The sequence below is a fragment of the Pseudoliparis swirei genome, chromosome 5, assembly GCF_029220125.1.
Source record: "Pseudoliparis swirei isolate HS2019 ecotype Mariana Trench chromosome 5, NWPU_hadal_v1, whole genome shotgun sequence".
Classification (NCBI taxonomy): Eukaryota; Metazoa; Chordata; class Actinopteri; order Perciformes; family Liparidae; genus Pseudoliparis; species Pseudoliparis swirei.
The window spans coordinates 4808021-4831413 of NC_079392.1; the positions used below are offsets into that span (position 1 = coordinate 4808021).

Here is a 23393-nt window from a genome sequence, read left to right on the forward strand (position 1 = left end):
ATAACATTTTTTTCAAGGACATTTTCAAGGATTTTAAAAATAAATTCCATGACCGTAGGAAACCCCGTTTATAATATGCGGCGTCCGGTCTGGAAAGACACAGAAGGTCCTGTGAGGCTAAACGTCCACGTGCTCCAGAAAGATAAGTCGAGGTCGATAACAAAAGAACAGGCTGTTTTCGGTGGAGACGTGTCAGACGGACAAAGGACAGACAGGAAGGAAACGAGTGAATCACTTCCTGCCCACGACTCGGGGGATCGGTCTCCGAGGTGACAACAGCGGTCTGTTTGTGGCTTCTTGTTTATCCGAAGAGCCGGATGACATCCACTCGGCCGGAGGCTCCGGAACTTTCTGCTTCAATCCTTTCTTCCGTGGAAGATATTGTTATTATTAATATTCACGGCGTGTGCCGACTAAAAGAAGACAAAAAAACAGCACGGCGAGGCATTTTAAATGTTCGTATCCCGGAGGTCGTAAAGACATCACGCGGGGTGCATACACATGTCGACCAATGGATTTCCATGACCTTTCCGTGACCTTTCCAGGACTTTAAACCTAATTTAATACAAGTGTTTCACATGTGTGATATACATGAGTATATGGACTGAAGGGAGGGGGGGGCGGAGCCTATGCATCCTGGAAAGATAATGTATTTGTTGATGTCGGACATGACTTGCTTCAGATTTTTAAAATAGCCCTCATGAGCGAGACGATGAACAGGCCGTAGAAACCTCCGTGACACGGTGTTTCTTCGAGGAAAAAACAAGACGACCCGATTGGTCGGATGGTAATTTAAAATGTGAAATACACGTGAAAAACTGTAGATGTGCTTTGCAGATGATACATATTTGATTTTGATGTTTCCATATAATTTTTTTAAGTTTCTGCTTGATAAACCGTGTGAGCGTCAGACTGTGGGAAACATGACTCGGCGTTTCTGGTGAAGGCCGCCACTGCACAGCTGGTCTCATAAAAATATATATATATATAAAACAGCTCTGCACGAAGCACAATTCAGCCCTGACTACTAAATTAAGAATAATTAAGTGACACACCAACTACAGAAGTTTTTTAAAGTACAATTTACTTAAATTAGAGCAATTATTTTCCAATGCATGCGTCCCTCCACCAAACTAAAAAAAGCTCAAATTTAATTTTAAGTGCAACCAGAAACCTCAAAAAACACAGAGCTCTTCATGTGGGATCTTTATTGAGATTTAAAAAAAAATAATTAAGGGACCTGCTAAAATAAATGTGTGGTAATACAACAACAGGCGACGCCATGACAACGAAAAGGAACAGATGTTTTTTCGTGTCACGTGGTCACGTCGATGACATCACAGGGCAAACCGTGGCTACGCCATATCAAAGCAGTGTGAAGAGATTTTTGAATCGGTAGTCGATTAATACAGCGGTTTCCTCCTTTCCCGGTTTTTTTTTTTTGCTCGGCAAGTTATCCAACAGTTGACTGTCGGCTCGGCTTCAAAAGAGTGATATACCACTCTTCTAATCTAATTGTGGCACACACTACCGTTCAAAATGTTGGGGTCACGCTGACAATTGTGTTTTCCATGAAAACTCACAATTCATCAAATTAATTGCAAAATGAATATAAAATATAGTTAAGACATTGACGAGGTGAGAAATAATGTTTATTGTAAATATTCATGTTGTTCTTCTTGTGGCTCAAAGGAAGGCCAGTTTTATAGCTTCTCTCACCAGCATAACTGTTTTCAGCTGCGCTCACATAAAAATGGTTTTCAAGGGTTTTCTACCCCTCCGCTAGTCTTCTAAGGCGATAACACAATGTATCATTAGAACACTGGAGATGGGCCTCTACACACCTCTGTAGAGACTTCATTAAACACATTAACTATCTAGAGTGTTTATGATTCATTTAATGTTGTATTCAATGAAAAAAAAGAGTTCTACTTTGATAAATAAGGACATTTCTACGTGACCCCAAACTTTTGAACGGTAGTGTATATCCCCTGAATGTTAAACTATTAAATAACGTCTTTGCATGATCCTAATTTGACAGCCCATTTTTGTACATATTTCCACAAATTGTACACGAGATGCGAGGAAAACGCTGCATCAAACAACATTCAGGGTTCTTACACATTTTGACCAATGGATTTCCATGACTATTTCACGACTATTTCATGACTTTAAACCAAATTTCCATGACCAAACTGAAATCTCGGTATAAACATGAACAATTTAGAACATTGTGCGTATTGAGAGCGTACGCCGGCTTATATTTTGAGCGTCTTTCTTTAAAAAACATATTAATTATTTCAAACTCGGCGTAAAAGAACATGTGATTATAACACATTTCCATGACTTTTCCAAAACTTTTATGATTTACGTTTTTTCCATGACTTTTCCAGGCCTGGAAATGACCATTTTAAAATTCCATGACTTCTCCAGGTTTTCCATGACCGTACGAAGCCTTAACATTTGTCGAAAAATAAGCGCCGCTTTGTGGCCGCTGATGTCAATACAGCAAACGTCACGAAAACCTGAGCATGGATATTAAAATGACACGGAGGAACGGGGTGAGGGGTGTGTGCGTGTGTGTGTGTGACCTCCCTTTGCCGGAGGGGTGCGCAGTCAGATGTGAGCTCAACGCCTCCTGCGTCATCACAGGCCCAGACATCAAAGGGCCGGGATGGGTTCTAGTCCACAGGGGTTAACATCCAAAAAGGAGGTTAGCAGATGTTATAAAAACACACCTCGAAACACACACACACACACACGGGCCCCCCGATGAGGCGCTCCGTCGGCGTCATAAACCAACATGAGGTCAGAGTATAAGCGGAGCGTCGAGGCACGACGTTCACACGAGGGAGAGAGACACCCGGTGGTGTCAGGCGGGCGGGGGGGTGGAGAGAAAAACAACAACACACGAGCGTGTCGACGTGAACTTTTATTAGCCGGTGGAAAACAAACGAGACTTCAATAAAAAAATGTTTTTAAAACGGTCAAAAGAGAGACGCGTAACCAAGCCGCCTCTTTTCCCGCCGAGCTTTACGATCAGAGCTTTTATGAAGCGGTTTTCAAGACTTCACACGGATCCTACGCAGCGGAACACACACAGAGGAGCAGGAGATGCAAAATCAAATAAATGCATTAATTTGTTCGCTGTAGAACAAGATTTAATTCATTAATTGAGCTTTTTAGATAAACGCCGAGGAAGCGTTTAACCCTCCTGTTACCTTTGGGGTCAATTTGACCCCATTCAATTTTTAACATCTTTAAAAAAATGATTTACATAATTTTCTTTGCTTTGTAAAACAAGTAAGAAATATCAACATTTTACAAATTTTGGTTTTGGTTGGGTATTATTGTTTTTTATTTAAAGGGCTGTTTAGGTCGTCAACAAACAAACATAAAGTACCTGACAATTAAACTTGGGAAACAATATAAATTCCAATAATTTTCTGGAGGTTTAAAGGGTAAAAGATGTTCGTAAATTTGAAGGTTAAATTTATTTTTTCAAAAGGATCATGAGAGAACCAATCAGCCTCCGGGTCCGTTTCCTCGCTCCCCGTGGTCGTGATGAACAGATGAAGTCTAATGAAGAGGATTCAAAATCTCCATTATGAGGCGGCGGGTTTAAAGCCGGCCTGAACTCAAACATAAAGAGGAGTTTACATCAGATTTTTGCTGCGTCTGCCTCAGTAATACACATAAAAAAAACAGAAAACAGATGAACATTAAGGTTGACTTGATTCCATCTCCCATGATGCATCAGTAGCGACCGCCGTTTGTTTCCCAGACACAACGGAGAACCCTTTGTCGCCGTCTCCCGTCACGTGATCGATGACTTCCTGTCACGAATGGATGCCCCCGCGTTCATTTCTCACCCGTTGCCGTCTGGGCATCGTCCCGTCCCGCCCGCCGGCTGTCGGCGGCGGGAGCCGGGACTCGTTCCCGTGACGACAGCGATGGATAGGAACTGGCACGTGTCTCGCGGCGTTTTTGTGTGTTTTCAATTGTCGTCAGAAGGAAAGCCGGAATGTTCTCACACACACTGGTCACCGTGTTAATCACCACCGTCTTCGGCGGCACCGTCTTTTAGTTGCTCTTTGTTTACCTCCACGCACGGACCGTTTCCCTCCTCCTCCTCCTCTTCGTCACTACTGTCCGTGAGCTCGCCCTCCTCTCGGTCTCCTTTCCCCGCCTCTTCACCCTCGGCCCGTTTCTCTCGTGGACTTCGAGTCTCCGGGGTTGCGGCCCAGGTGTCGGTTCCCCCGGGAGGGTTGCGAGCTCCGTGTAGGGACGGTGAAACTCGGACGGCACCCTCCTCGCCTCGGTCCAGCCCCTCCTCCTCCTCTTTCGCCTTTGATCCCAAACTTTTGCAGGCGGGTTCAGCTAAAACAATAAAGACCAATGTTAAAAAAGGCGAAAAACCCCAAAACACAGTAAACTTTTGCACACACACACACACACACACACACACACACACACACACACACACACACACACACACACACACACACACACACACACACACACACACACACACACACACACACACACACACACACACACACACACACACACACACACACACACACACACACACACACACACACACACACACACACACACACCTCATCGAGACGCCGTGAGAACCGGCCTCGACCGGCTGGATGTGGTTTTAACCCTAACCCGACCTGCAGGACCCTCGCCGTGCGAGATGAGCCGCTGCCAGTTTCCTAACGGGCCGTTTATCACTTCCCGTCCCACCTTCGCAAATCATCCGGATGCTTCTAGAACTAAACATTATACAAAAACAGTGTGTGGCACCACACTTATCAGCGAAAAACACCGAGACTTAAAAAGATGACCTCATTCAGGCCGTCTGGGTCCGTGCAGCGATACCGGGTTAGCGTGGTCTTCCGTGACCACGCTAACCGACACGCGTACACAGTTTGACCACACGGGGCTCTTCTCATGACACGCGGTCCCGCTTTGTCGTGACTCTGCTCGGCTTCTTCTCTAAACATGCCATCTCTCGTTTTCATTCCCTACAGTCACTTCACGACTCGTGAGATGGCTGGAAAGAGCCTGTTTGATCCTCCCGCTTGCCACCGTCGTTGTCGAGGTGAAGCGTGTGTGTGTGTGTGTGTGTGTGTGTGACGCTGTGCAGAACACCCTCTTATTTCCGTTGTAGTAGCACGTTGCCATAGTGAAAAATAAGGGACCGGGGGGGGGGAGAGGAGTCTCTAGAGAAACCAGGATATGATACAACGCTGTTGGAATTGTCTCGAGTATATACAGGACTGTCTCAGAAAATTAGAATATTGTGATAAAGTTCTTTATTTTCTGTAATGCAATTAAAAAAACAAAAATGTCATGCATTCTGGATTCATTACAAATCAACTGAAATATTGCAAGCCTTTTATTCTTTTAATATTGCTGATTATGGCTTACAGCTTAAGAAAACTCTAAAATCCTATCTCATAAAATTTTAATATTTCCTCAGACCAAGTTAAAAAAAAGATTGATAACAGCTGAGTGTTTGTCAAGGCTCAGGAAACCCTTGCAGGTGTTTCGAGTTAATTAGACAATTCAAGTGATTTGTTTAATACCCTACTAGTATACTTTTTCATGATATTCTAATATTTAGAGATAGGATATTTGAGTTTTCTTAAGCTGTAAGCCATAATCAGCAATAAATCAGAATAAAAGGCTTGCAATATTTCAGTTGATTTGTAATGAATCCAGAATGCATGACATTTTTGTTTTTTTAATTGCATTACAGAAAATAAAGAACTTCATCACAATATTCTAATTTTCTGAGACAGTCCTGTATGTTTATCGTATATAATATATACGATAAACATATCAATATATATATATAGTATAATTTATATGTCCAGCCTTTTGCAGAAAAAATAGGTGAACAAAAAGAATCAATAAAGCCGACTATGGCGGTCCCGACATAATCCCTAATAGAGCATCAGTAGGTTAGCGTTGGTGCAGAAATTATGAATTTATGGCATGAAAAAAAAAAATATATAAAAAAGGTGTTTGTTTTTTACCTGTTCCTTTTGGTGGGAACTCCTTCCAATGATCTGCGAGTACAACGTGCAGCACGGGGTACTCGATGAGGGTCTTGTAGCTCAGGTTCTCCTTCAGGGTCTTGCAAATGTCCAACTCGTGGTACCTGTTTCAAATAAAATTGAAGCACAAAAAAAAGAAAGAGGCGATGACACAGCAGCTCGGTGACATCACGCCGGGCGAATGACGTCACATCAGGGTCGTTGCGGGTCATTTAAATTTAAAAAAAAAATGGCTTCGTAGCAAGAGAAGACTAAATAACCACAGTTTCTTTAAAATATTTAACTATTAACTACTGTTTCCCCCCCCCCCCCCCCTCATTTCAGCCTTCTGTGGCACGTTGACGCCTGACAATATTTAAAGGATTGATGGAGATTTTGAGATCAGGACTTGGCACATTGGAGATTCGGTTTGATGTTCGTCTCATGAGATGAAAAAAAACACAAGACTCAACAACATCTCTCACATAAAGAGGAGGGGGGGGGGTCCTCTCGGCCCCCCTCCTTCAGCTCTCGTGTGCGATGACATCAGTCTGGTCTTGTCTCTAAGTCGTCCTGTCACGCATTAGGGATGGTCATAAATAACGAAAGAGTTAACTCTGGATTCTTGGGAGATGAGGCTCGCCTCGACACGGAACCGATTCAGGACCATCCAACAAAATATCATATATTTTGTGTATATAAATATATATATAGTAACTGGCACCACCCAGAAAAGCTGTCAAACTGGTGCCAGACTGAAGCTTGTGGAGCCATTGTGTGTTTTAGCTAAAAGCACAAGCAGACGGGGAACCGCCCAGGTGGACAGCCAATCAAAGCACTCTGCCACAGTGTGACATTCACAGCTCCCAAGAAGCCCCTCTCCCTCCCCGAGGAAGACTCTTCGGTGGTGGTGCTAAAGATCATGTTTGCAAGATATCCACAAAACAAAAACGGCAATATATATATATTTATATATATATATCTATAAAAATATAATATATATTTAAAGAAAAGAAAAGAAAAAGAACAAAATATATATAGAACATAATATGTATTTATATATATAATATATATATAAATATATACAAATATTGTATATGTATAATATATATATATAATATATACAAATATAATATTTATATATATATTTTATATAAATATTATATAATATTTCTTTATATATATAAATATAGAATATATAAAAATATTATATATATTTAAAAGCATTAAACACTCTTTGTGCAAAAACAAATTGAAGAGAGCAGGATGTGCACAAGGACTGCATCCATTTGCGGCGAGCATACCGGACATAAACGTTTCCACGTCGTTCGGCTTTGCGTCGAACGCGTCATAAAAGTAATCTTCACGGGCTGCTTCTTGTAAACTAAAACAAAAACAAACGCTGTTTGTAAACAACATGGCGGAGCGTACCGTGCGGCTCCCTGTGGTGCTGATGCCATTGTCACAAGGCTCTGGCTGCTTCTGGAAACACACACACACACACATCTGGTCTCTATAGTGTTCTGGTGAATGAACCGGGCGGAGGACACGCGGCTGACGTTCCCTCCTCAGACGCTCCTCTTGTTACAGAGACTGGAGCAGTCGATTGGCATTTCAGGCACGGCACTAATTTGGTTTAAATCCTATTTATCAGATCGATCTCAGTTTGTATTTGTAAACGATGACGCCTCGATAACCACCAACGTTAATCACGGAGTTCCACAAGGTTCTGTGCTTGGACCAATTTTATTTACCTTATACATGCTTCCTTTGGGCAATATTATCAGGAAACACTCCATAAACTTTCATTGTTATGCAGATGACACTCAACTATATTTATCGATAAAACCAGAGGAGAGCAACCAACTCTGTAAAATTCAAGCATGTCTTAAAGACATAAAAACATGGATGACCTGCAACTTCTTGATGTTAAACTCAGACAAAACCAAGTAATTTTAATCGGCCCTGAGCACCTCAGAGATCAATTATCTGGTGATGTGGATTCTGTAGACGGCATTGCCCTGGCATCCAACACCACTGTAAAGAATCTTGGCGTTATCTTTGATCGGGACTTGTCCTTTAACTCCCACGTAAAGCAAATCTCAAGGACTGCATTCTTTCATCTACGTAATATTTCAAAAATCAGGCACATCTTGTCTCAAAAGATGCAGAAAAATTGGTTCACGTTCGTTACTTGAGACTGGATTACTGCAACTCCTTATTAGCAGGCTGCTCTAATAAATCTCTTAGGTCCCTCCAGTTGATCCAGAATGCTGCAGCTCGTGTTCTCACTAAAACTAAGAAAAGAGATCACATCACTCCTGCACTAGCTGCTCTGCACTGGCTCCCAGTAAAATCAAGAATCACTTTTAAAATTCTTCTCTTAACCTACAAAGCCTTGATTGGTGATGCTCCATCATATCTTAAGGAGCTTGTCGTACCATATTGCCCCACTAGAGAGCTACGCTCACTAAATGCGGACTACTTGTAGTTCCTAGAGTCTTAAAAAGTAGAATGGGAGCCAGAGCCTTTAGTTATCAAGCTCCTCTTTTATGGAACCAGCTTCCAATTTCAGTCCGGGAGGCAGACACAGTCACCTCGTTTAAGAGTAGACTTAAGACCTTCCTCTTTGACAGAGCTTATAGTTAGGGCTGAATCAGGTTTGCCCTGGTCCAGCCCCTTGATATGCTGCTATAGGCTTATAGCTGCCGGGGGACGTTTAGGATGCACTGAGTACCTATCTCCTCTTTTTTTCTCTCCTTAAGGATGAATTTTCATCTCTCAATCACACGTTACTGACTCTGCTTTCTCCCCGGAAGTCCTTTTGACTTTACGTCTCATGGGGTCATCGGACCCTATGAGACGGCATAGATCCTATCTGCCTGATGGATCGTCTGGGTCGTGGAATTCCTGCTCATGACTACGCCACTGTCCTGTTGAGACTCCGCCCACTCCTCCTCCCCACCGCCATCTGCCTGATGGATCGTGGAGGTCTCCATCGTGGAATATGCCTACTATGAACTATTCATACACTCTGTCATATTCATTGAATGTATTCTAACTCTAAATCTGTCCTTCTGTACACATTACATCTATTGCATCTGTCCATCCTAGGAGAGGGATCCTCCTCTGTTGCTCTCCTGCAGGTTTCTTCCTTTTTCCCGCTGAAGGGTTATTTGGGAGTTTTTCCTGGTCCGATGTGAGGTTTTGGGGCAGGGATGTCTATGTGTACAGATTGTAAAGCACTCCGAGACAAATTTGTAATTTGTGAAATTGGGCTATACAAATAAACTGAATTGAATTGAATTGTTTCCCTCTTCCACTGCCGAGGCCCGTTAGCGCGGGTATAGCAGCGGCGAGGTGACAGGATAAAAGAAACGGCAGACAGCTTGCTGCTCATGATAATTTAGAAGATTGGTTTGGGGAAGTTGATGTTACCGCCCACCACTGTCCATCAATGTGTTTGAATATACGGGATGAGTTTCATACACAGGAGGGAAGCAGCCGAGGCCTGGAGGAGGAACCGAGAGCCGCTGTCTCCACATTCATCTTCACTTTGAACAGCACATGCTAATACTACCACAATCCCAAATATGACAGACAGACAGACAGACAGACAGACACAGAGACACACAGAGACACACAGAGACACACACACACACAGAGAGACACATAGAGACACAGACACACAGAGAGACACACTGAGAGACACACACAGACACAGAGAGCGAGACACACACACACACACAGAGACACACAGAGACACAGAGAGACACACACACAGACATAGAGAGAGACACACAGAGAGACACACACAGACACAGAGAGCGAGACACACACACACACACAGAGACACACACAGAGACACAGAGAGACACACACAGATAGAGGGACACACACACACACAGAGAGAAACACACACAGAGACACACACACACACAGACACACAGAGAGACACACACACACAGAGACACACACACAGAGACAGAAACACACACAGAGAGAGACACACACACACACAGACACACAGAGAGACACACACACACACACACACACAGAGAGAGACACACACAGAGAGACACACACACACAAACACAGAGAGACACACACACACACACAGAGAGAGACACACACACACACAGAGACACACAGACAAACACAGAGAGACACACACACACATAGAGAGAGAGACACACAGAGAGAGAGAGACACACACACACACAGAGAGGAAGTGAGGTCAGGGCCTCCTCTGATGTGCGCAGTGGGCAGAATAAACATAAACAACTCAAACCGCCTCAGAAGGGTGTGGCCGCACCTCCTGCTCCTCCGCTCCTCCTCTCCTCCTGCTCCTCCTCTCCTCTTTATTGTTGGAGCACAGGAGCTCCTTTATGGGAGCGAGTGGATATTCCAGCAGACGTCCCACAGCAGAAACACGCAGCCGTGCCCTTTGTGTTCCACTTGGCCGAGTATCCATGACGACCGCTGTCCGTGACCTCATCGCATTAACAACACTTTTCTTTTCGGACTGCGCTTGAAGGCCTCTTTGTGGCGGCACTGCTTTGACCTCGTGTGACCTCGGCGTTCTCAGGGCCTCCCTTCTTATTAAAGCTGCAGCCGGATGCTATCTGTATTTTGGGTATTTGGGCTCTCAGTGGCTGTAGCTCCAGATATTTAGCATGTTCGATATTTAGAATATGAGCATGTAATATATATACGACCGGGTTCTTACACATTTTGACCAATGGATTTCCAGGACTTTTAACCAAATTTCCATGACCAAACTGAAAAATGTTGCGTATTGAGAGCGTACGCCGGCTTATATTTTGAGCGTCTTTCTTTAAAAAAAACATATTAATTATTTCAAACTCGGCGTAAATGAACGTGTGATTATAACAAATTTCCATGACTTTTATGATTTAAGTTTTTTCCATGACTTTTCCAGGCCTGGAAATGACCATTTTAAAATTCCAGGACTTTTCCAGGTTTTCCATGACCGCAAGAACCCTGATATGAATAGTTTAATTTGCCTCTGATCCGGGGCTTTGCTCCAAATACTGTCGGCGAATGCAAATTCGGGGCAAAAATCATGTGTGAACTCGGCATTATCAAAACGACAATAATTTTCCATGCCATATTATATAGATGATTATAATATTGATGAAAGATCTCAGGAAAGTGAAAAAGTTGTCATCTACTGACGAGCCAGTATTGTCTGGAATAAAAAGGTGCATATAATATAATCTACTGCATAGAAAGTGTGTGAGGCGCACTGGGCGCAACTCAAAAAGCAGCATGTGTGTGTTACAGGGATGAAGAGTGGGATGGGAGGCGATGATTAGGAGCGCCGAGGATAATCATTACCTCCGTGACTAAGTGAGAATGGAGGACGGCCAAAGAATCCAAAAATAGGTGAGGCAAAGTGTGTGCCATCAACACCCGCCCCGAAAAAAAGAGACAAGACGGACGTGGGACGGGAGGAAAGAACACACGGGACAGAAACCATGGAAACGGAGGGCGCGTGAAGGGAGGAGAGGACGTGAGATGGAGCAAACAAGTTGCGAAAACAAGTCTTTTTTTGATCAATGGCATTTCTCAATGTTGGCATCAGAGTCAAGAGGGGGAGGGGGAAAAGCCCTTCTGAGGCCCTCCTGCCTAAAGCCTTCGTAGCTGTGCAGGAATTTACAAGTCAGTGATGTCATGTTCCCAAACTAATTACTTCCGATTAGACACCCGCTGAGTGAAACGGCCGTGAAGGGCCGGTCCAACAGAACCGCCTCACGGACCGGATGCTTGAGCAACGGCAGTTTCCCTCCATCTGAAATTAATATGAACTATGTATGTTATATTTAAATGCTGTATTTGTCTGTAATATGTGCCAGTTGTACTACTACTAAATATATATTATAATATATATATAATATAAAATAATATATATATATATTTTATCAAATATATTTCTTTAAAAATATAGAAATATCCATAATAATATAATAATAAATATTATATACTAATAATATCCACGTATATATAGTATATATATTGTATAATAATATATATATATTATATAATAAAAATATATACATTATATATACAATATATTTTTATTAGTTACAAATGGCAAAATATGTCCCATTCTGTATAGATCCAATTCAAATGAAATTCATAGGACTTTTAAAAATGGATAGTATTTACGAAACGTATTAAGTATAACAATGTATTTATAATATTGGACTCTGATTCATTCATAAATTAATAGATGTTTGAATCAGTTGAGCTGTAGTGTGAACAACCACTCCAACTGATGAACAGCTGATCTCAACACATGAAATGCAGCAAATGTTATATTATAAAATCACGTTATATTGAGGGAAAAACAAATAGATGCAGAACAGTTGATGGGAGGAAAGAACATCTCACCGGACAGAGTTGGCCTTCCTCCCCTCTGCTTTCATGAAGACCTTCACGTGATCGAACGGAGAGCGCACGTACATCTTCAACCTGGAACAGAAAGCCACATCGACGCGGGAGGTTAAGAGTCTCAACTGGAACCCGAGAGAAGACGATTAAAAACACGCGAACGGGGTCTGGATATCATTAAAAAAAAGGTCAAAACACAAAGAGCACATTGAGAGAAGCCCAGATGTACACGTGTCTGGTATGATGACTGATGTGTGTGTGTGTGTGTGTGTGTGTGAGGCTTCTGACTGAGGCGTCTTGCTGTCAACAGCCAGCCGATGAGCCATGGAGAGTTGAACCCCACTCACTTGAATCTCGGGTAATCAGAGGTTGGTTCTGCCTATATGGTTCGGCGCTGGACGATAGGCGTCTATTTTTAACAGGGTTCATACACATGTTGACCAATGGGTGTCCAGGACTTTAAACCAAATTTCCATGACCAAAACATTTGGTGAAAATGTGCGTGTATACATGAAAAAGTGAGAAAATGTCATATTTAAACTAACTGAGAATTCCAAAGCATACAGCATAAACCTTACATGACAAATGAATGAGATGAAAATACACATTTATATGAATCAAAATAAAATGTAAAAAAACTAGAGCGTCTTTCTTTAAAAAAACATTAATTATTTCAAACTCAGTGTAAATGAACATGCGAGTATAACTAATTTCCATGACTTTTCAATTTTTTTTCGAATTTTTTTTTTTTTTAAAGGACTTTTCCAGGCCTAGAAATAACCATTTTAAAATCCCAGAACTTTTCCAGGTTTTCCCTGACCAGGTTTCTCTGGAGAGCAACGAGGCTGTAGGTGTTTACAGTAGACCGTACACTGCTGACTTATCAGTACGTTGGGTCGGAGGAGTCAGATTAGAAAAACTGAATGTCCTCCAAATCAAGAGAGACGTTTGTTGGGAGAAACATGAGCCTGGGAAGAAAAAAGAAAAAACAAAAAACAAACGGAAGCGAGAGCAAAATCAACGATAAATGCAAAAGAGACACATGGAGAGACGCTGAATGAATCCGGGGTGACGTGAAATTAGATTTGCGTTTGTATCGGGACGTAAAGTGACCTTTGAATAAATAAATAAAAACTTTAAATTCCCCCGTAGTCACATAAAGATAAGATTTCGTACCCCCAGAATGGTGTGTACTCATTGTGTGTAACTGAGGCAATTATTGTGAGTTCAATTCAATTCGCGGTGTTCCCCCGGTCCCGTTCCAGTTGTTCTGAACATGTAAGTGAACACAGCTCCCCTGTTGCTCTTTTGAACTTCTCAGAACACAATGCTCCAAGTAGCAGTTATTACTCTCGAACTTAGAAGTCCTGGAGACTAAATTTCAAACCGGTGTTGACTTCTGGGTCTAATATCACATCCTTAAGTTTCCTACTTATACAGGACTCTCAGAAAATTAGAATATTGTGATAAAGTTCTTTATTTTCTGTAATGCAATTAAAAACAAAAATGTCATGCATTCTGGATTCATTACAAATCAACTGAAATATTGCAAGCCTTTTATTCTTTTAATATTGCTGATTATGGCTTACAGCTTAAGAAAACTCTAAAATCCTATCTCATAAAATTTGAATATTTCCTCAGACCAAGTAAAAAAAAAAGATTTATAACAGCAAAACAAAATCAAACATTTGAAAATGTGTTTCCAGGTGTTTCGAGTTAATTAGACGATTCAAGTGATTTGTTTAATACCCTACTAGTATACTTTTTCATGATATTCTAATATTTAGAAATAGGATATTTGAGTTTTCTTAAGCTGTAAGCCATAATCAGCAATATTAAAAGAATAAAAGGCTTGCAATATTTCAGTTGATTTGTAATGAATCCAGAATGCATGACATTTTTGTTTTTTTAATTGCATTACAGAAAATAAAGAACTTTATCACAATATTCTAATTTTCTGAGAGTCCTGTATATCCATGAGCCCAGTTATTATTATTTTTGGACTGAAAGCAGCGCGCTATAATGGATTCAGCATGCACTGGGAACAAGTTAGTGTGTGTTCCATGGAGATGTCCGATGGGATGGGTGTGTGCATGTTTTAAACAGGAACATGATGGCGGGTCCATCTTTTAATGATGCCGTCTATAAAATCATCTGAACTGGAGGTCCGCCGATCGCAATGTTCATGGTTGATTTCGATTGCATATTTTTTTTTAAAGTCAGACCTGAAGAACGACAATTGCCCGCAAGGCCGAAAAATTATTTAAAACGTCCCAAAAAGTCAGTGATGGGGGTCGGCTCTGGCCCATGGAGGACGAGTGGCCGTCCCACAAGGTACCCGGTTCGATCCGTGTGTTTTTGATTGCATGCCCTTGAGCAAGGCACTGCACCCCCAGTTGCTGCCCAGCCGTAATAACTCAGGATTGGCTCAAACGCAGAGAAGAATCTCCCCACTGTGGGAAGAATAAGTGTACATTTCATTATTTCTCTTTTCTTTGTAAACTGTAAAAAAATAAAAAAATGTAAACGTTTTTCTTTAACTCGTTAGCAATCTAAAGGGGTCATTTGCAAAACATACATATTTGGAATGATTTGAAATACATTATTGATTTCATTTAAATATACACTACCGTTCAAAAGTTTGGGGTCACTTAGAAATGTCTTTATTTTTCAAAGAAAAGCACTGTTTTTTCAATAAAGATAACATTAATCAGAAATACCCACTATACATTGTTAATGTGGTAAATGACTATTCTAGGTGGAAACGTCTGGTTTCTAATGAAATATCTCCAGAGGTGTATAGAGGCCCATTTCCATCAACTATCACTCCAGAGTTCTAATGGTACATTGTGTTTGCTAATCGCCTTAGAAGACTAATGTCTGATTAGAAAACCCTTGTGCAATTATGTTAGCACAGCTGAAAACAGTTATGCTGGTGATATAAGCTATACAACTGGCCTTCCTTTGAGCTTGAAGTTTGAAGAACAAAATTAATACTTCAAATATTAATCATTATTTCTAACCTTGTCAATGTCTTCACTATATTTTCTATTCATTTGATAAATAAAAGTGTGATTTTTCATGGAAGACACAAAATTGTCTGGGTGATCCCAAACTTTTGAACGGTAGTGTAGGTTTTGATTAAAAGAAAATTATTGGCATCAGTAGTTTTAATTATGTATTATACGCCGCTTAGAGCTAAAGTTAGCACATTAAACAGATCATAGATGCCTCTCTTATACGCATTTAAATAATGCAGTGAACAATTCCATCTAGTCATAACAATGTGTGTAGTGGCGGTAGTCACCACACAGCAAGAGGGACCCGGGCTGCAGCCCCCCCCCCTCCCGTGACCCTGAACAGGATAAACAGTCACGCATAATGGATGGATGTTCGTAAGAACTCACCACGGCCCATTACTCAATTATACGGAGTAGAGCTTGAATGCATCATAACGCAAGTCAACACAGCTGCTCCTGAACCGCGCCGCCGCCGGCAGACGAGCGGGTCACCGGCGACGGCCGGCGTGCATGAGAGTGAATTACATTATAATAGCTCGCCTGATTGAGTTAGCATTACCGAATGTTTTTTTATTTTATTTTAATGCTCCTCTGCGTGGCTTATTCTGGATTACTTGCAGCTGGGAGAAGTTGTGAGCGTTATGTTTTCTGCAGTCACGCGGACGAACGTCCACGCCGACAACACGTGTGTGTGTGTGTGTGTGGCTGTGATGTCGCCGTCTACGCCGCTTTGTAGGAAGAGGAAAACCGGGCTTTCGATTGGCCGCTGATCGATCTGCATATCAATAGTGTCTAATAGGTACGTTGGTGAATAAACATCTCCACTTATAGTTGAGTGGCGTGTAGTTACGGCCTCACGTGAGCGTACACACATCTCCCAGTGGCCTCACGGAGAGGTTTGGTGCTCTGCTAATGCCCGGAGTTTTTGGAATCTGTATCGGCAAAAATATTACATGAAATTCACAACATAGACTTTTTTTTAAGCCTATAGTTAAGTGACCTGTAGATACAGCCTCACATGATCTCCCAGTGCCCCACAGAGAGGTTTACAGATGTTACATTCTGGAAAGAGCACTTGGTTTTCTGCTGAAGCTCCGAGTTTGGGCATCTGTATCGGCAAAAAATATGACATGAAAGTTAAGTGTGAATTTGAAAAAGATTCACTTTTGGCGCGTCACGGGGTCCGACTCCGTGGGGTGGATGTAGGGGGTCAAGATCTGCTCCAGGGTTTGCCTCTCGGACACCCTAAAACAAAAAAAAGAGGAGAAAAGTAAATGAGAGGAAATATGCTATTGTTCACATCCCAATCAAGTCCAATGATAATGTAGAATGTCTCCGTGGCTTCTACAATCCTGAATGTGCATTTGTGACATGTTGCTTTTCAGTGATAATTTTCTCTTTGATTCATGGACTACCGTTCAAAAGTTTGGAGTCACCCAGACAATTTGGTGTTTTCCATGAAAACTCACTTTTAATTATCAAATGCACATAAAATATAGTCAAGACATTGATACTGTGAGAAATAATATTTATTGTAAATATTAATTTTGTTCTTAGAACTTGTTGCTCAAAGGAAGTAAAGTTTTATAGCTTCTCTCGCCAGCATAACTGTTTTCAGCTGCGCTCACATAAAAAGGGTTAAAGCGTTTTCTACCCCTCTGTTAGTCTTCTAAGGCGATAACACAATGTACCATTAGAACACTGGAGATGGACCTCTATACACCTCTGTAGAGACTTCATTAAACACCAGAGAATAGTCATTTACCACATTACCTATGTAGAGAGAGTATTTATGATTCATTTAATGTTATCCTCATTGAAAAAAACATTGTTTTTCTTTTTTCTAAGTGACCTCAACCTTTTGAACAGTACTGTGTGTTACTAAAGAGACGTAAGGCGTGTTGTGTAACTCACCTCCTCTGACTGAACTCGGTGGCGCTCTGAGGGAAGACGAGCTTCAGGTGCCACAGGAACAGATTCTCTCTAAACGAGACCCAGAAAAACAAGTTGTTTTAGTTTGAGCTCGTAAAAAAACCACACAAAAAACAGTATTGCTCGATGCCTGTTTTTTTCACGGACCGATGATGTCACAACATTAAACGGATTCAGCCGTAATCTGGCCAAGACAATATGCCTGGCCGCTGCCCAAATCCAGTCCATCTGTGTGACCCTGTGTGTAAATAAATAAACCAGAGTCGCCGTGGAGACCGTGACATACACACTCAATCCTAGGACGCCAGCTGGTGGCTATCACATAATGAGCACTTCTTCTGGGGTAATGCTCTGGGCAGTGTGACTGGAGCGAGGTTGGGTTTGTGTTGGGTTGCTGGGCGTGCTCCCTGCAACCAAACATGCATCCCCCCAAACAGCCACCGCATGCATACCTCCTAATATCATCACGATTTAGAAGTTAGCCAAGAAATGTGAAATATCAAACAGTTTGGTAAGTATGAACAAAAGAAGCATTTTCCAATTTTATAGTACGGGATTCATCACTAGTCAGCCTAAAGATCATTTTGACATGTTTAAGTTATTATTAGTTATTAAAGCACCGTTAACAGAGAATTATTCCCGTTGCAAAGAGCCAGGAATCTCATGACTTGCTGGAGACCCCATGGACTTTTTTTTGGGTCAAGTTTTGCGCAACTTGAGACACGCGAGGAGTTCAATATTGCTGAAATAGGAATAAACAAAAGCACACGGTGATCTGTGCAGCAGGGCGGGCACAGCTCCATCGCTCTCAGCCCTTATTGGTTAACTTTGGTTTATTTGATAAGGGACAGCGGACATCAATAAAAACATTTCTGTTAATGTGCGTTAGCCAAAAGGCTATTTTTCCATCTGTAGTCCCGAGAGGCAGATGTCATAAAACAAACAGAAAAACAGAAGATTGCGTTTCCAATGTTTGTACAATATTGACGCTTCCCAATCGGAGGATAAGAAGACTTGAAACTAGCGATTGAGATCATAATCTCGTGTTTTCTGAGATAATAAAATCTTTTTGCAATCGGCGGTCACTATTGGCCGTTTGAAAGAATGCAAGTTTAACGCACTTCTATTAAATTCAGTGGATTTTATATAGCCCGATATCACAAATTACGACATTTCTTCAGCGGGTTTTACAATCTGTAGACGTACGGCATCCCTGACCTTTGACCTCACATCGGATCAGGAGAAACTGGAGGGGAAAAAAAATCATTTCACGGAGGAAAGAGTGAAGAAAGAGGAAGCGAGGAGGATCCCTCTCCAGGATGGACGGAAGCAATAGATGCCATGTGTCCAGACCCGGCAGTACAGACCCGGTGGTACAGACCATCGGCCCGTTCTGAACAGGCATGTTGGAAACCAGTGTAGATGAAACCAAAAAAAAACACATTTAAAAGTAGATCTATTGAGAGAGGAATCGGATCCACTGGCACAGACATCAATAATAAGTCCTGCTCTCTAGTTTACCCGCCCCACACCGAGCCGAACTCAACATCAAAGACTCGCCTTGACCCAGAGACCGCAGAATCTGCCATAAACAGGGTGGAGCCGATTCTCCGTCGGGGTGAAAGGACACGGTCTCGATGCATCTGAAGGACGAAGATGAAACGCGGGGCATAATTGTAAGGCACGTAGGGGAGGACTTGTTATTAGGGCTTTACCAAGAGAGAAAGAAAGCAAAACGTGGAGGTCTTTTGATATTTTTAATATTAAGTTTATATCGAGTTGTTGTTTTTTTTTACTGCAAAGCCATCTGCGCAGTTACCAGACAGGTTCAATCATTTGAGGAAAGAACGCATGTGGAGAGTGGTTCATACGGGTTTTAAAAACTGACTAATGATAAATGTAAAAAAAACTTGTGGGGTAGTAATTGGTTTATTTATGTTATTTTCTTTTGGAGTTGCCAACATGCAGGTTTGGCAATTAACTGATATCTCGTAATTTACAACTAAACAAAATGTTTACATAAACAGTTCTACGTATAGAAATGAGCTGTGGTCGTAGTTGTACTAAACGGGCTATTGAAGGTTTACATTCAAAGTTAATTAAAGCAAAGTTGCAATACAAGTTATCAGGGATGTCAATAATGAGCCATTTAAATATTAAGAAAGAAAAAAAGCTGAGCAAAAAACCCAGTGGCTTGTCATACAAGGGGAAACAGCTGGTCCACCTTAAAAGTTAAGTCCACCTTAAGTGCGGCTGAGCCTGAGTTGTTGCTAGCCTCGTCAGTCCACGTAGTGGAGTGTGTTCACGGTTGACCTCTCCATCGTCTCGGTCCGTCTCGTCTCCACAGACACAAAAACACCTGAATTCTGTCAAACTTCACAGCATTTAAAAAGATATTCAGGCCTAATTTGACCCGCGTCCGTAATCACAGCTGCTGAACTCGATCCCACGAATAACTTCTCGACGGCGGGCATCCTTCCGGTTCTCGCGAGGTTGTTTTTGTGCATCGAAGGTGGCCGCGTTACACAACACGAGTTGCGCGTGTCGTTTCCCCCGAGTTTAAGAAATGTAGAAGTATATGCAGTATACTGGCAGAACACCCAATAAAAAAAAGAAAAGAAAGGTGCTTACGAGTTTCCACTTGGCTGTGAGGAGAGGGTGAAGGGGTGAAGCTGGAGGTAGAGGAGGCAGCTGCAGGCGTGTTGGGCGTGAAAACACGGCACCGGGAGGTAACTCCCTTCCAACGCCGTAACGTAGCGAACGCCTCTAACCCCGGAGTCAGAGGAATGTATGCGTTTGCTCACCTTTTGGCGGAGTTTCTCCTTCATTGCATCAGTGTGTGCATACGTGAGTGTGTGTGTGTGTGTGTGTACACAGGTATGCATGAGTTTTGTACGTGCAAGAAAAAAAATGGAGGGTGGAGCACCAGGTGTGATGCCATTATTCTGTCATGACAGCAAATGGAAACTATGTCTTCCATTGGAAACGGGGCTTGCCCCAAGATGCATTGCAATCACTTCAGGCAAGGTGAGCATACCTGGGATAAGTGCCATCATTGATTGTCGGGGGGGGGGGGGGGGGGGGGAAGAGGAGAGCGCAGCAGAGAGCGGCTGCTTTGAATACCAGAACCGTCCAACAAAGACGTTTCAAAAAGATTAACCGCTTACGCCTCATCACCCTGTTGACGGGTGTATTTATTGCCTCCCATGCAGTAAGCCATCTGCTCCATGGCCTGTATAAAAAAAAAAAGAAGGTATGTTCTTCAGAATTATTACTCAAACCGCCTGTTGGACAACAGGAACTAAGCACAAGCAAAGAAATATATGATTGAAACATGACCAGACGAGAGTGGAGAAATTCGAACGTTACGTACTTAATTTACGCGTGTTTTGTGTTTGCCTCCAGGCGATCCGGAGGGGAAAATGCCTCGAGACGAGGAAGGATGTTTTATGATCAGCTCCGACAGAAATATTGAGAGATTTTGTTTTCTTTCTCTTTCTAAAGCCTGAATAACATTTTTGATAAAATCTTGTAAGTTTCACTTTTTTTTTGTGTGCAGCTTCCCAAGTTGCCGTTTCGTCTTTCTTGAATCGGTAGTTCAGGATTCACTATGCTACGCAATGTTAACAAAATAAAACAATAGTAAATATCGCCTGTCTGGCCTTATTATGAAAACTTCAAACTCATGAAGTAGAAAATGTACTCCCAAAAATAGTCAGGACCGAGTTTTTACTTTCACATTAAAAAACGATCTCTGAGAGACGAGGTCATTCCAGCTAAATGGCTAAATTGGTCTCCGTTGCCATGACGATCTGGCGAACCCTTCAGGTTCAACTAGGCAACTCTCTAAACTCAAGTTTTTTTTTTGTGCAACTGTCAGCACTCTGCAGCCGTGAAGGAGGCTGAGAAATAAAGCAGACTCAAGAGTAGGGTGGATGAATTCATAAGTATTTTTTTTTACACACACACATCTGGCCGGATTAAGAATTGGACAGATCCAACAAAAACGGTGCAGCGTGAGGACTGAGGAGCCACGTGTCCCGCGTTTCGTGCCCGCCGGGAGCTCGATGCCAGGATGTGGGTGGTGAGTGGGTGCCGGTGGACGGAGATGACAGGTCTTTGGAGCCCCCTCTTTAGCCGAGAGGCGACGCGCAAATCGACGCACGACCTCGGGGAGGGCGGAGTGCGGCGAAGATTACGGGCAGCTGCGTCGGAGAGACGCCGCCTTTCAAAAAAAGGCCTCCGCTCGAGCGCCGAGTCGCTGGACATGCTTCTCTGGAATATATGTAAGGGAGGGAGGGAGGAAGGATAAAACCGAAGTTATGTTTCTTATTTAAAAAGACAAAAGTGTGCGTTTGTGTCTTTAGCATTCTTGGGCCAGATTTATATTCAGAGGACGCTGCTTTTTGAAAGTTTTTAGTTTAACCAGCTAAAAGCCCTCAGAACCTTACACCAGTGTTTCCAATAGACCAATCAGATCCGTCCACTGGGCCAGGAATCCATCCGTCGGGGATGATAACTTTACTCCATCTACAACAATTAGCACGTGGATTATTTCTGTCACCGTTTTTTTTTAAATTCACACCTGTAAATGTCAGGGAACAAAATGAGGTCACCTGAAACCCAGAGCGCCGGGTTAAGTGAGGCTAACGCAGACGGGACAATTCCACAGCGTCTCAAATTACTAATTGTCTCAGAGTTATTATAGAAATATGTGGTTATTATCCACAGTTACTGCCTCGTGTTGTCCGGTCCACACTCGAGCTGAGGAAACACATATTTAAGCACACACACAAACTACATTCAATCACACGCACACACACTTATTCAAGCACACACTAACTACATTCACACTTATTCAAGCACACACACTAACTACATTCACACTTATTCAAGCACACACACTAACTACATTCACACTTATTCAAGTACACACACACTAACTACATTCACACTTATTCAAGTACACACACACACTTATTCAAGCACACACACTAACTACATTCACACTTATTCAAGCACACACACTAACTACATTCACACTTATTCAAGTACACACACACTTATTCAAGCACACACACACTAACTACATTCACACTTATTCAAGTACACACACTTATTCAAGCACACACACTAACTATATTCACACTTATTCAAGTACACACACACACACTTATTCAAGCACACACACACTAACTACATTCAGACTTATTCAAGTACACACACTTATTCAAGTACACACACACTCACTACATTCACACTTATTCAAGTACACACACACTAACTACATTCACACTTATTCAAGTACACACACACTAACTACATTCACACTTATTCAAGCACACACACTAACTACATTCACACTTATTCAAGTACACACACACTAACTACATTCACACTTATTCAAGCACACACACTAACTACATTCACACTTATTCAAGTACACACACACTTATTCAAGCACACACACTAACTACATTCACACTTATTCAAGCACACACACTAACTATATTCACACTTATTCAAGTACACACACTAACTATATTCACACTTATTCAAGTACACACACACACTTATTCAAGCACACACACACTAACTACATTCACACTTATTCAAGCACACACACTAACTACATTCACACTTATTCAAGCACACACACTAACTACATTCACACTTATTCAAGCACACTTATTCAAGCACACACACTTATTCAAGCACACACTAACTACATTCACACTTATTCAAGCACACACACTTATTCAAGCACACACACTAACTATATTCACACTTATTCAAGTACACACACTTATTCAAGCACACACTAACTATATTCACACTTATTCAAGTACACACACACACACACTTATTCAAGCACACACACTTATTCAAGCACACACACACTAACTACATTCACACTTATTCAAGTACACACACACTAACTACATTCACACTTATTCAAGTACACACA

General features: G+C 41.9%; 1 protein-coding gene across 2 annotated transcripts in view; it reads right to left on the minus strand.

The window, feature by feature from the left end:
• Positions 1-1190: 1190 nt before the first annotated feature.
• Positions 1191-23393, minus strand: part of znhit6 (zinc finger HIT-type containing 6) — a 31117-nt gene continuing 8914 nt past the window's right edge. Inside the window, exons 6-11 of one of the 2 annotated variants that reach the window (XM_056414849.1) lie at positions 17408-17476; positions 16658-16738; positions 12474-12554; positions 7488-7538; positions 6057-6181; positions 1191-4380 (exon numbers count right to left, since the gene is read on the minus strand). In XM_056414849.1, the coding sequence (XP_056270824.1) occupies positions 4052-4380; positions 6057-6181; positions 7488-7538; positions 12474-12554; positions 16658-16738; positions 17408-17476 (736 nt within the window). In that variant the 3' untranslated portion in view covers positions 1191-4051. The remainder of the gene's footprint in view (positions 4381-6056; positions 6182-7487; positions 7539-12473; positions 12555-16657; positions 16739-17407; positions 17477-23393) is intronic. The other variant, XM_056414850.1, reaches the window with a different exon arrangement.